A 13,129-nucleotide genomic window follows, 5' to 3' on the forward strand; every position below is an offset into this window, starting at 1 on the left:
GGCAGGGCCCACCATGGGTCTTCTGGCATTGGTGCCAGTTGCAGTCATAACCTCTGCAGCCCCCATTGCTAAAGCCATGGCTGTGCCTGTGCATCACTCTCCAACCTTTCTAAATCAGAGCCCAAGAGGTTTCAGTAAAATTGTTTTGTCCACATTGGTTGTATTATCGACTAATACTAACTCTGAAGTACTTACAGAGGTGTTGCTCCCATTTTCCTGCAGGTAAGGGTGATGTGTTCGGAGATGTGTTCTGGAAGGAGACCGCTCTGGCCCAAGCTTGTGCCAATGTCCGAGCGCTGACTTACTGCGATCTGCACATCATAAAGCGGGAAGCTCTGCTGAAAGTCCTGGACTTCTATACAGCCTTCGCTAGCTCCTTCTCCAGGAACCTTACGCTGACCTGTAACCTAAGGAAGAGGGTAAGGATCAGGGCCGGATTTGTACTTTTCACCGCCCAAGGCCAACTATACCGTCTGTTTGGTTGTTATCTCTGTGTGCCCCAATGAGAATTCTACTTACTTTCCCTCATTGGATGTCAGTTGTCACAGATGACTATTTTAGTAATATGCGTATAGATTATAAATTATGTTTTCCTTAAGAACTTTTATGTTATGTTTGTTATCTCATTAATGATGGAACCATTGTGTCACCATGAGAGCTAGGCTGAAGTGTACCTGCAGGAAAGAGCTTACAGGTCTTGCAGGGACGACACAAGTACAGGACAGAGAGTTTGAAGGTTAAATCTGTTCTTGTAGATATGGATGGCTGCATAGAATAGCTTTACTGCCCCTCACTGAGCCGCCCCTAAATTTCTGGTGCCCTAGGCCATGGCCTATGTGGCCTTGCCAGAAATCCGGCCCTGGTAAGGATGTGCATGTCCTGTTTGTCGTATTTCCAAGTTTATCACCTTCTACGGGAATGTCACAGTGATGTTCTCCTCAGAAGATAAGGGGAAGTCCTGACGCATCACACTGTCAAAACAGAAAAGGGGTCACACTTGACCTTCAGTTTTCTGTGCGCTTTTTTTGAAAGCATTTTCTGTACACATGAGCTTGATTCACTAAGACTAATAGTACGCCTTATCAAAGTTAGCACGCCTTATCAAAGTTAACACGCCGTATCAGAGTAGCATAGCAAACTTTTGCCTGCTAATTGGCAATGACAAGAGCTCCACTCGTCCTGCCATGAACCCCTGTGGGCTCGTGTTGCTAGCTATGCTACTCTGATAAGGCTTGTCAACTTTGATAAGGTATGCTAACGCTGATAAGGCATGCTATTTGTTTTAGTGAATCAAGCCCCATGTGTGTTTGTATGCAGAAACACTACATGTAATAGATAGAGAAAATGCACACAGTGTGAAGAATTACCATACATACTCAAGTATAGGCCAAGTTTTTGAGACTAAAAAAGTGGCCCAAAAGTGGGAGTCTTGGCTTATACTCAAGGCAGTAGTTGACCTCCTCCTTGTTAGTGCACCAGCCACTGAAGCATAGATAATACAGCTGAGCTGTGACGGCTGTGACCCCCCCAGCGCAGAGTGTGCATTCCTTTATGTAGACCTCTGTGTCCATCTGACCATATCCCCTCCTAGAGAGTTCAGGCCACTACAACTGGAGTGACTACAGTCGGGACAGTAACACAAGGGATCATGTGCAGAAAGTAGCATCGGACAAAAAACTAAAAGAGGACAATATACACAAGGAAGGCATCTTGATTGCCACAAAATGCTCAGGATTAGTCAACAGTAGAGGGAATATAGGTGTATGGCTTTGCTTGCCAGTAGGTTTCAACCATGATTCAAAATGATAAGCCATAAATTCAGGCACCAGTCCAACTTCTATTAAGACTGCACCAGTTAATTTCATACTCATCAAAAAATGAAAAAAATAAATTTGGCTGTACAGAGGGCCTGACAGGCGTTTTGCGGGTCCCTCCGCTTCGCCAGAGGCAAAATTGTTTGTAGCCTCTGACAAAGCGGGGAACCTGCAAAACAGCAACTTGACATTTTTGCAGAGGGTGAAATAAACAGGTTAGGTCTTAATTGATGTCTTAATTGCTCTATACTCAGCATTGAGTGCTGCTACGTAGCTGGGGAACACCCACTCTCCTGGCAGCTGCAAGATTTTGTGCACAAATCTTTCTGGGTCACATGACTGAGTTTTCCAAAAGGAATTTAGAACAGCTGCATCAAATATGAATATTGTGTGAGTAATTGCCCAGCTCCCTCTTCACCTTTGCTGACAAAATCAAGGATTGTGAACTTCGGTTTTAATGCTTTCAGTCCTACAGGAGAAAAGCCTTTTACCAATGTCACCTCATTTATTCATTCAGCACGTTGGCTTAGGTTGCCTCACCAGATACATTTAATTACAGCACCACAATTCTCATGGCATTTCATGTTGCATTTAATGGAAAGTTTTACATTTAATCCCAATCAAAGAAGTTGGCAATACAGTAGTTTAAATTCAATTAATTTGCATTCATGATGAAAACCTAATCCCCGGGTCTCAGTCGTTTCCTGTCTAGCGGAAGAAGATTGTTCCGCTCCAGGCAAAACACAGAAAATAATGTAAGATTGACACAGATAACTATTTTCTTCATTGAGTTATTATTTAAAAGGTAGCTTGAAAAATTGTGATCCAATAGATTGCTGCAGTGCAGTGGCGTACCTACCATAAAGCTGCAGCTGCTCACAGCACTGAGTGTAGCCATGGCTAGGGGTGCTGCTGTGGGGCTCAGCCACTGTGTTCTTCCACCTGGGACCTTTTTTTTATAGATTGGGCAACTTTCTGGAAAATAGCAGCAGGCAGTGCAGGAGACTGTACTACTCCCTGCACTAGATGTAGCACTCCTCCCCCTTCCTGTCCCGTGGGCAATGTGTCTCCACGCTCTCTACACACAGCCTGCAGTGAGTGAATGTGCAGAGCAGCAGGGTGAGTAGAGAGAATGATTGCTGTGCTGCAGCTGGGACATTAGCAGGGAGAGGTGGCAGGATGTGTTTAGTGCTTCAGAAGTTGTCTGTCATTAGTAGCCATGTGAACTAGGCTGCTGTAATACCAGAGTGCTCTAGACTATTATTTATCCTGATCAGAGTAATGAATAAATGACGCATGGCAGTCTGCTGTTGCAGAAGCCAGTGATACAGGTGCTGACAGCTGACTTCTGTAGTGAGCAGAGATGCAAGCTCCAGGCAATTTAGATTGGCTTGATTGCAGGTAATCTTATCTCTTTTCCCAGTTCCCCCTCCCACCCTGTTGTCTTCCCTATGACCATTTCCTCTTTTCAGATTTTAGTGCCTTCTTTTAACAGCATGTCCCTGCCAAACAGCACTGGTGATGTCTGCAGTCCTGGCAAGAGGTCTTCCTGCCATTTCTCCTCTCCCACCAGGCTCTCTGTCTTGTGCCTATAGCTTTTCATTCCCCCTCTCCTCCTATGCACCCCCCTCCTTCGAATGTCCCCCTTTTCTGACTCTCTTTAGAGGAGCTCACAATCAAATCATACCATAGTCATAGTCTAATGTCCTACCATATTATTATTGTGTATTTATATAGCACTGACATCTTCTCATCTTCTGCAGCACTGTATAGAGTACAGCGTTTCATAACAGTTATCTCTGTCCACATCCTGCTGACTCCTTTTCCCCAAAAATCCCCCCAAACCAGTCAACCCTTCCATCAAAAATATTGGTGGTGGTGGTGGTGGTGTGTGTGTGTGTGTGTGTGTGTGTGTGTGTGGGGGGGGGGGGGGGGGGTGTAAATAATCAGATTCAGGTGTCAAATTCCCTAGGTATGCCACTGCTGCAGTGGGATTGGCCATAAAGGATTGCTGAGCAAAATGTTCCTTATTTGAGCAATATATGTTACTGCACTTGGGATGTATCTTTGGGGGCCAGGGTCGGCGCTTCTATAGAGGCAAAGGGGGCAATTGCCCTAGAGTCTGTAGAGGCCCCCCAAGGTGTCTTTCCCCCCTCCCCAATTTATCTGTGCATTGCAATGGAGCAATGAATGACTAACAGAGGAGCGCATCTGCCAGGAAAGGCAAAATGCTATTCTGACGAAGACATTGCAGAAGCCTTGGGGGAACAGTTAAGTTGGGGTGTGATCTGGGGGGAGAGGGTAAGCAGCTCGGGGGCCCTGGGGGGAAATTTGGCTGCAACAAAGGTCCCCAATGCCGCTTTTTGGTCGTGGAGGGGTCGTGTCGAGTGGCCCCCAGGTTAATCCCATTGTTACTAGAACCGGCCTTGTCGGGGGCAACAGGATGGTAACATGTAGTAGTATAACAATAGGGGATGCAGTCCTGTGTCGAGGTACAAAGCAAAGGGGACTGATACTTAAGCCTCTTTCACCAAGCGGAGCGTCAAGTCTTCACTCCTTTCTTCACTGTAGCTGCTGCAAAGCCTATTTCCTTGTGGCTCCTAGATCTGCATGTCACATGATGTGCAGGTACGGGAGCTGCTGGGAGATGAGCTGCATGAAGAGAGGAGTGAGGACCTGTCACTGCTCTCGCTGAAAGAATGTAAAGTATTGCTCCGTTCTGCTCTATAGTTGGGAAGAGGGGTTAGGAGAAGCACTAATGCACTATGATGCTCGTAGGACCTGCTGCCATTTCTCCCCTATAAAAAAAAAATGTGTAAACCATTTTGTGGCCAGCTGCTTCCAGGTACAACATATGCCTGTTTGTTAATTAGTTAGAGGCTAGTTTCCCTTCCAAAAGGATGGCCTCATTGCAGTGGAAGGATCCAGTATGGAATACTTTGCATGAAAACTGTTTTGGAAGCTAACATCCTCGATTAATGTTAATTTGGTGCATCTGTGTTGAATGCAAGATGTATATCCTGCCTATAATTAGGCTCTGCACACCAATGCTACTCATTCAGATGCAGCCCACTTTAGGAAGCGCTGCCACCTCTTCTAGCACATGACCGCGAGCCTTGTAGATCCAAACCTACCACATGCCTCTCTGTGAGTTCTAGTTCACATGAGCAGCACTGCAAACTCTAATTAAATAGTTTATCATCACATATTGAATTTGTTTCCATTAGGGTCACTTTAAATCATCACGAAGAAGAGATAATCTAAACAGATCAATCACCTTCATTTTCATATGTTTTTTTAATATTTGTTATTAGTGCTTTAGGGTCCCGTAGGTTGGATGCATGCCTGAAATTAGTGAAGCAAAACGTCAATTTCATTTAACTCAATTCCCAAGGCCATACGATGGTTTGAGTTTAAAGCCAGAAACTCCTACCATATGCAGTAAATCAATCATTCACTCCATCCTCATTTCAGCGTGTTTGAAACTGATTAAAATCTTAAAACCAGCATTTTCTTTGGCTTGGGAATAGGATCATTACACTTGCTCCGGGGGAAGAGGCAGTAGGAAGTGAGTTTAATTAATTCTCAGCATTGAGTTAGAAATGATTTTGCTCCAGCTTAAACCGGATTGAACTTCAATCCAGTCAGTAGCTGATTCCCACTTTCCCATGAGAAATCTTCACCTTTTCTCAAATATATCGTCAGAGGGGTTCTGTATGGCTGATATTGCGGTGAAACCCCTCCCACAGTGTGATGTCACGACCAAGGTCCTGACAGTTTGCTGTCTGGGAACCTCATTGCATTGTGGGAAAATAACACCTGTTTACAACTGCCAAGCAACCAGGATCTCCTGCATAGAACTCTCAGTATTGAACATTCCGTACAGATCACCTGCTGTCACCACCAGTGATACATTTCAGAATGTAAATCAGAGAGAGGAAAGATTTTACAGTGAGCAAACACTGACTAAATAATCTATAAATGAATTTTGTAAAAAAAAAAAAAAAAAAAAAAAGCAATTTTGTTCATTGTTACTTTCACTGCAGTTCCTCTTTAACCACATAAGGACCGCAGCATTTTGCACAGATCTCTTCAGCCCCCAGCACAGCTCAGATTTCACGCAGGGCGACCAGCCGTCCACCAGACTTCCCCCCTTTTTTCCCCACCAGACTTCCCCCCTTTTTTCCCCTCCTCGCTGTGGGCGGCACAGGACGGCGATCCGTCCTGCGCCGCCTCTGATAGGCTTCAGCCTATCAGATGCCGGCGATCCCCGGCCAATCAGAGGCCGGGGATCGCCGATCTCCTTTACGGCGCTGCTGCGCCGTACGCGCTGTAAGATGTAAACAGCAGAAATTTCTTCACCGCGTGTTTACATTTAGCCTGCGAGCTGCGATCGGAGGCTCGCAGGCTATTCATGGAGACACCCTCTGTGAACTGACATGGAACATTTCCATGGAAACACCACTGCGTCCTGTGTCCGGCTATCGGCTGACGTTGGTCATTAAGTGGTTAAAGCAAACCTGAAGCCAAAATACACTTATGAGATAATTAATTTTATGTGTAATACAGCTAAGATATAGAACATTAGTATTGTTTTTCAGTACAGGAAGAGTTAAAAAAAAACTTCAGGTGTCATATATGCAAAAGAGCTTCTCTGAGCTATTCGAATACAGTCCTGTTTTCTAAAGCACTTAAACAGCCAAGAAACAGTGAAAGACAACTTTACAAAAGGTTTTACTGAAGGAAAATTAAAATGGTCCTTATTTCTGCTTTTTTTTAGGTTTAAAAGATAGTGTGCTTTTAAAACTGCAACTGTGACAGAATGATGCAGTGTTATTAAAAAAAAAAGCTATATAACTGAAAATTAAAATATGATACTTTGCTACTAATGTTCTATTCATTATCCGTACTACACATTCAATTCATTATATCTTAAGTTGTTTTGCTTCAGGCTTGCATTGAGACATATTAAGCAGCACTTTAGAGTTTGTGTCATTTCATGAGAGGCAGAAAACATGGATCAGGCATGTCATCTGTATTAGGAATGATGATGTGTGGCGTGTCACCTTGGGTAACATTCGTCACTATAATTAGACAGAGTGACAGAGTGAAGGGAAACACAACATTAAAACTGCTGACAGTGAAAGTGAATGACATTGATTATATTGTCATGACAATGGCGTCTGTCAGGGGGTGGAATATATTCAGCAGCAAATAAACAGTCAGCTCTTGAGGCAGAATCACATGTGTTTAGTCCCATAGTGGAAATTCTAATGGGTTAAATATTATGTTGGGCTATGGGGCGCACAAAAATCGCATTGCTGGGCGATTCACAGTGTGATTTTATGTGTATTTTAAACTCTCAAAGCAAGTTCATTCTTCCTGCATACTGTATGCAAATTGCATGCAATTTGCTTTTACCACTTTGCCGCCCGGGTACAGTATATCTACACTCCTTTGGACTTCAGTTCCCTGCCCGGAGCATAGATATACGCACCCGCCGCCGCTGTCCGCGCTCCTGCTTGCACGTGCGCGCACTCCTGCGATCGTGCACGCTGCCGCCCTCTCATCCAGAGATCAATGAACGGGAAAAACCATTCCCGTTCGTTGATCTCTGCCCCCCAGCAATGATCGGCTGCTTCCCAGCCTCCCTGAGCTTCCTGCAACCGTATTTCCTACGCTTGCAGGACGCATTTACAAAAAATTACTAAGGCCATCTTGTGGCCAAAAAGTAAAACTACACCCAAAAACATTTTTCACATACAAATACATTATTTTACAAGATAAAATTAACTCATTAACTCCCACACTCCCCAATTGTTACCAATTTTTTTTTTTTTTGTAATAAAAAAAAAAAAAAAAATTACAATTAAAAAAAACATAAATAGTTACCTTAGGGACTGAAATCATTAAATATTTATATCAAGAGGGTATAACACTGTTACTTTATAAATTATGGGCTTGTAATTAGGGATGGATGCAAAACTGAAAAAAATGCACCTTTATTTGCAAATAAAATATTGGCGCCAAACATTGTGATAGGGACATAATTTAAACGGTGTAATAACCGGGACAAATGGGCAAATAAGTTACATGGATTTTAATTACAGTAGCATGCATTATTCAAAAACTATAATGGACGAAAACTGAAAAATAATGATTTTTTTTCAAAAATTTTCCCATTAAAGAGACTCTGTAACAATTTTTTTTAGCCTTAGTTCTTCTATCCTATAAGTTCCTATGCCTGTTCTAATCTGCTCTGGCTTACTGCAGTCTTTCCTAACTGCACTGTCTCTGTAATAAATCAATGTATCTTTCCTCTGTCCTGTTTGTCGGGCTAAAGCTTGATTGTGTGGAATGTGCAGGGCTGCTTGTGATTGGTAGAAGCGATACACACCCTCTGCAGGCCCCCTGCATACTCTGAATGACTCACACTCTAAGCTTAGCTGAGCCTATTAGAAGCTGGTTAGTTTGTTTGTAAACACTGCCTAAAACTGTTAATTACAAGCCAGGATTGCAGCAGAGAGTGGCAGAAACAGCACAGAGGGGCACAGGAGAAAATAATGAATAGAATGGTATGCTTTTTATTGTAAGAATATTAGAGTACAGATTCTCTTTAAAACACATTTAGGATAAAATAATTCTTGGCATAATGTCCCACCTAAACAAAGCCTAATTGGTGGCGAAAAAAACAAGATATAGTTCATTTCATTGCGATAAGTAATGATAAAGTTCTAGGCGAATGAATGTAAGGAGCGCTGTAAGAAGAAAATTGCTTGGATGCTAAAGGGGTAAAACCCCTCAGTTGTGAAGCGGTTAAAGTGAACCAGAGATTAAAAGAACTAAAGATTTGATATTTTTTGTAAAAGAGAACAGAGGCGCCAAAAGGATAACATTTACTTAAAAACTTTCACATTTTCCTGGGAGGTAGTGGTGGACTTACCTCCCTGAAGTAGACATACAGATGGGCCACTCTGTCTGGAGGCTGAAGACTGAGTCGTGGTGTCTACAGGTGTACACTGCTCGGAGTGTCAGCTGGCCGTGCATGAATGAAAGACTTGAATGGGGAAGTATTAAGAGCGGCTAAGAACGGAGGACACAGGAGGGACAGATTTGAATGGGGAAGTATTAAGAGCAGCTAAGAACGGAGGACACAGGAGGGACACAGGAGGGACAGAAGAGATCATGGGGACATGGTTCGCTCAGTGGGTATGATGGTGGTTGGCACTTGAGGGGGACATCGGACCATAAGACGCACTGACTTTTTCTCCCCACTTTGGGGTAGAAAAAGTGTGTCTTATGGTCTTTAAAATATTTAAATACACTTTATGATATACATGTATACTGTACATGATTTATATAGGTAGCAGAAATACTATTTTCAGCAATGTGTCAAAGCAAAGTGGCACCCAAAGATTAATTGCACATGATTGTATAAGGCAACTGTAATGGAAGTCCACTAGGGTCCTGAACTGTGTCCTTACAGTCCTTACAGTCTGCTATTTAATCTGGTAATGTTGTACTTTGCAGATGGCATGACATAGAGTGAGCTTGGCAGTGAGATTAGTCCTCAGGTCATCTGGAAATCAGGCAGCAGCCGCAGAGCATACACACGACACAGCGAATACAAAGTGTCCCTGTGATGACCATTAAACAGTTTTGCTGCAGACCACAAAAGTGCCTATTCTAGTTCATTGGAGGAATCGGTATCAAATAAATCAGTGTCCGCGAGTGGACAAAGAAACAGTGACATTTTTGCAGAGCTAGTCTAGCTGGTAAGAGTAATTGATTGTATTTCTCGTCCAGTTCAGTTATTATGCTTACCATTTCCAGGACATGTTCTCACTTTACTGCCCAAGTCGTTTTTTACTTTTGCCAGACATTTCGTTGATCTTCAGGCTTTGGTTCAAAAAACAAGAAAAAGGCACAAAAAAAAGAAAAAAAAAACCCTCCTAAAACTTAATGTCCTTATCAGAAAAAGGTAACTTTTCATAGTGTATAAAGTGCTTAGTGTAAAATAACTTATAAGTTAAGAATAAGAATAATCATACATATGTGTGTTACTGACTCAGATAGTCAGATTGTTTATAAACTGCCCAAAAATATTTAAGGAACATGTTTTTTATTAAAGTTAAAGTAAACCAGTCTAACCGGATCCGGACCGATGTAGGTTGAATCTACGTCCAGCAGGTGGCGCTGCGGCCCTGACTGGACGTGGGTTCAACATCCCATTAACTGCGCGTCTCCACCGTTACCGCCAGTCTCGCTGATTTGACCCCGCTGCAATTCACTCACCCTACTGTCTCTATGACAGAAGAGCACTGTGTGCAGGTCAGGAGTCATTTTCATTGGCTCCTGGCCCTGTCATCACTGTAAGCCAATCCCATTAGCTTACAGTGATTGAGAGGGTCAGGAGCCAATGAAATCGGCTCCTGACCGGTGCACAGCGCTCTGCCGTTATAGAGACCGCAGAGAGAGGAGCCTGCGGCGGGGACAGAACGGCGTGACCGATAGGAGCAGCGGATTTTTGTGGCGATACGTCGCAAAGCAGCATTTTATTGTACTAACAGCCTCTGGTCCTTAAGGGGGCAGAGGCTGCTGGTACCGAAATGGTTAAGTAAACCTCAAGGGAAAAAAGTGCCCCCAATGGGTGCTTACCAAGGGCCGGATTTCTGGAAAGGCCACAAAGGCCTGGGCCTTGGGCAGCTGCAGCCCGAGGGGACACCTGGATGTGAAATAGGGGTTGCTACTAGTGTTGGGCGAACATCTAGATGTTCGGGTTCGGGCCGAACAGGCCGAACATGGCCGCGATGTTCGGGTGTTCGACCCGAACTCCGAACATAATGGAAGTCAATGGGGACCCGAACTTTTGTGCTTTGTAAAGCCTCCTTACATGCTACATACCCCAAATTTACAGGGTATGTGCACCTTGGGAGTGGGTACAAGAGGAAAAAAAATTTAGCAAAAAGAGCTTATAGTTTTTGAGAAAATCGATTTTAAAGTTTCAAAGGGAAAACAGTCTTTTAAATGCGGGAAATGTCTGTTTTCTTTGCACAGGTAACATGCTTTTTGTCGGCATGCAGTCATAAATGTAATACATATAAGAGGTTCCAGGAAAAGGGACCGGTAACGCTAACCCAGCAGCAGCACACGTGATGGAACAAGAGGAGGGTGGCGCAGGAGGAGAAGGCCACGCTTTGAGACACAACAACCCAGGCCTTGCATGAGGACAAGAAGCGTGCGGATAGCAATTTGCATTTTGTCGCCATGCAGTCATAAATGTAATACAGATGAGAGGTTCAATAAACAGGGACCGGAAACGCTAACCCATCACAGATGTTCATTGTTCATGTTACTTGGTTGGGGTCCGGGAGTGTTGCGTAGTCGTTTCCAATCCAGGATTGATTCATTTTAATTTGAGTCAGACGGTCTGCATTTTCTGTGGAGAGGCGGATACGCCGCCGATCTGTGACGATGCCTCCGGCAGCACTGAAACAGCATTCCGACATAACGCTGGCTGCCGGGCAAGCCAGCACCTCTATTGCGTACATTGCCAGTTTGTGCCAGGTGTCTAGCTTCGATACCCAATAGTTGAAGGGTGCAGATGGATTGTTCAACACAGCTACGCCATCTGACATGTAGTCCTTGACCATCTTCTCCAGGCGATCGGTGTTGGAGGTGGATCTGCACGCTTGCTGTTCTGTGTGCTGCTGCATGGGTGTCAGAAAATTTTCCCACTCCAAGGACACTGCCGATACCATTCCCTTTTGGGCACTAGCTGCAGCTTGTGTTGTTTGCTGCCCTCCTGGTCGTCCTGGGTTTGCGGAAGTCAGTCTGTCGGCGTACAACTGGCTAGAGGAGGGGGAGGATGTCAATCTCCTCTCTAAAGTCTCCACAAGGGCCTGCTGGTATTCTTCCATTTTGACCTGTCTGGCTCTTTCTTCAAGCAGTTTTGGAACATTGTGTTTGTACCGTGGATCCAGAAGGGTATAAACCCAGTAATTGGTGTTGTCCAGAATGCGCACAATGCGTGGGTCGCGTTCAATGCAGTCCTAGGCCGAAGAGGTCATAGCCTAGGGTCACAAAACCTGTTTATTGGGCAATTTCAATGGTGGCGAGTCTGACGTACATAAATCGCAGCAATGGCCGTTAGCAAAGTCTGAATCTCACGAAATGTCTCATGCAGGTAGAAGACATATTGTTAGACTTGGGCTCCAAAGATGGGTTCCCTACATCTCTGCAAACCAGAGTTACAGGGCTCCAAATTTGGTAAAATCCCCCATAGGCTTTCATTGGGCCTCCTATTTACAGTTCCAAAATCTCACATCTTTTCAAAGGGCAATTACTCAGCAGTGGCAAATTTTCTAGCATTGTAGGGACCCTTAGGGGGAACATGACTGGTGAGTTTCGGGCCCCTAGGCCGAAGAGGTCATAGCCTAGGGTCACAAAAACCTTTTTATTGGGGCTATTTCAATGGTAGTGATGGTGACGTACATAAATCGCAGCAATGGCCGTTAGCAAAGTCTGAATCTCACGAAATGTGTCATGCAGGTAGAAGACATATTGTTAGACTTGGATTCCAAAGATGGGGTCCCTACATCTCTGCAAACCAGAGTTACAGGGGTCCAAAATTGGTAAAATCCCCCATAGGATTTCATTGGCTCCCTATTTCACTTTCCAAAATCTCACATCTTTTCAAAGGGCAATGGCTCAGCAGTACCAAATTTTCTAGCATTGTAGGGACCCTTAGGGGGAACATGACTGGTGAGTTTCGGGCCCCTAGGCCGAAGAGGTCATAGCCTAGGGTCTCAAAAACCTGTTTATTGGGGCTATTTCAATGGTAGTGATGGTGACGTACATAAATCGCAGCAATGGCCGTTAGCAAAGTCTGAATCTCACGAAATGTCTCATGCAGGTAGAAGACATATTGTTAGACTTGGATTCCAAAGATGGGGTCCCTACATCTCTGCAAACCAGAGTTACAGGGGTCCAAAATTGGTAAAATCCCCCATAGGATTTCATTGCCTCCCTATTTCACTTTCCAAAATCTCACATCTTTTCAAAGGGCAATGGCTCAGCAGTACCAAATTTTCTAGCATTGTAGGGACCCTTAGGGGGAACATGACTGGTGAGTTTCGGGCCCCTAGGCCGAAGAGGTCATAGCCTAGGGTCACAAAAACCTGTTTATTTGGGCTATTTCAATGGTAGTGATGGTGGCGTACATAAATCTCAGCCATGGCCGTTAGCAACGTCTGAATCTCACGAAATGTCTCATGCAGGTAGAAGACATATTGTTAGACTTAGATTCCAAAGAT

At 44.2% G+C, this 13,129-nt stretch overlaps 1 protein-coding gene across 2 annotated transcripts in view; it reads left to right on the forward strand.

Annotated features, from left to right (window-relative positions):
- The window catches only part of KCNH5 (potassium voltage-gated channel subfamily H member 5), a 484,848-nt gene that overhangs the window by 442,784 nt on the left and 28,935 nt on the right, over nt 1-13,129 (forward strand). For both annotated transcript variants that reach the window (XM_068254273.1, XM_068254274.1), the window contains one exon: nt 223-419. In XM_068254273.1, the coding sequence (XP_068110374.1) occupies nt 223-419 (197 nt within the window). The remainder of the gene's footprint in view (nt 1-222; nt 420-13,129) is intronic.

This window comes from Hyperolius riggenbachi, chromosome 9, assembly GCF_040937935.1.
Source record: "Hyperolius riggenbachi isolate aHypRig1 chromosome 9, aHypRig1.pri, whole genome shotgun sequence".
NCBI lineage: Eukaryota > Metazoa > Chordata > Amphibia > Anura > Hyperoliidae > Hyperolius > Hyperolius riggenbachi.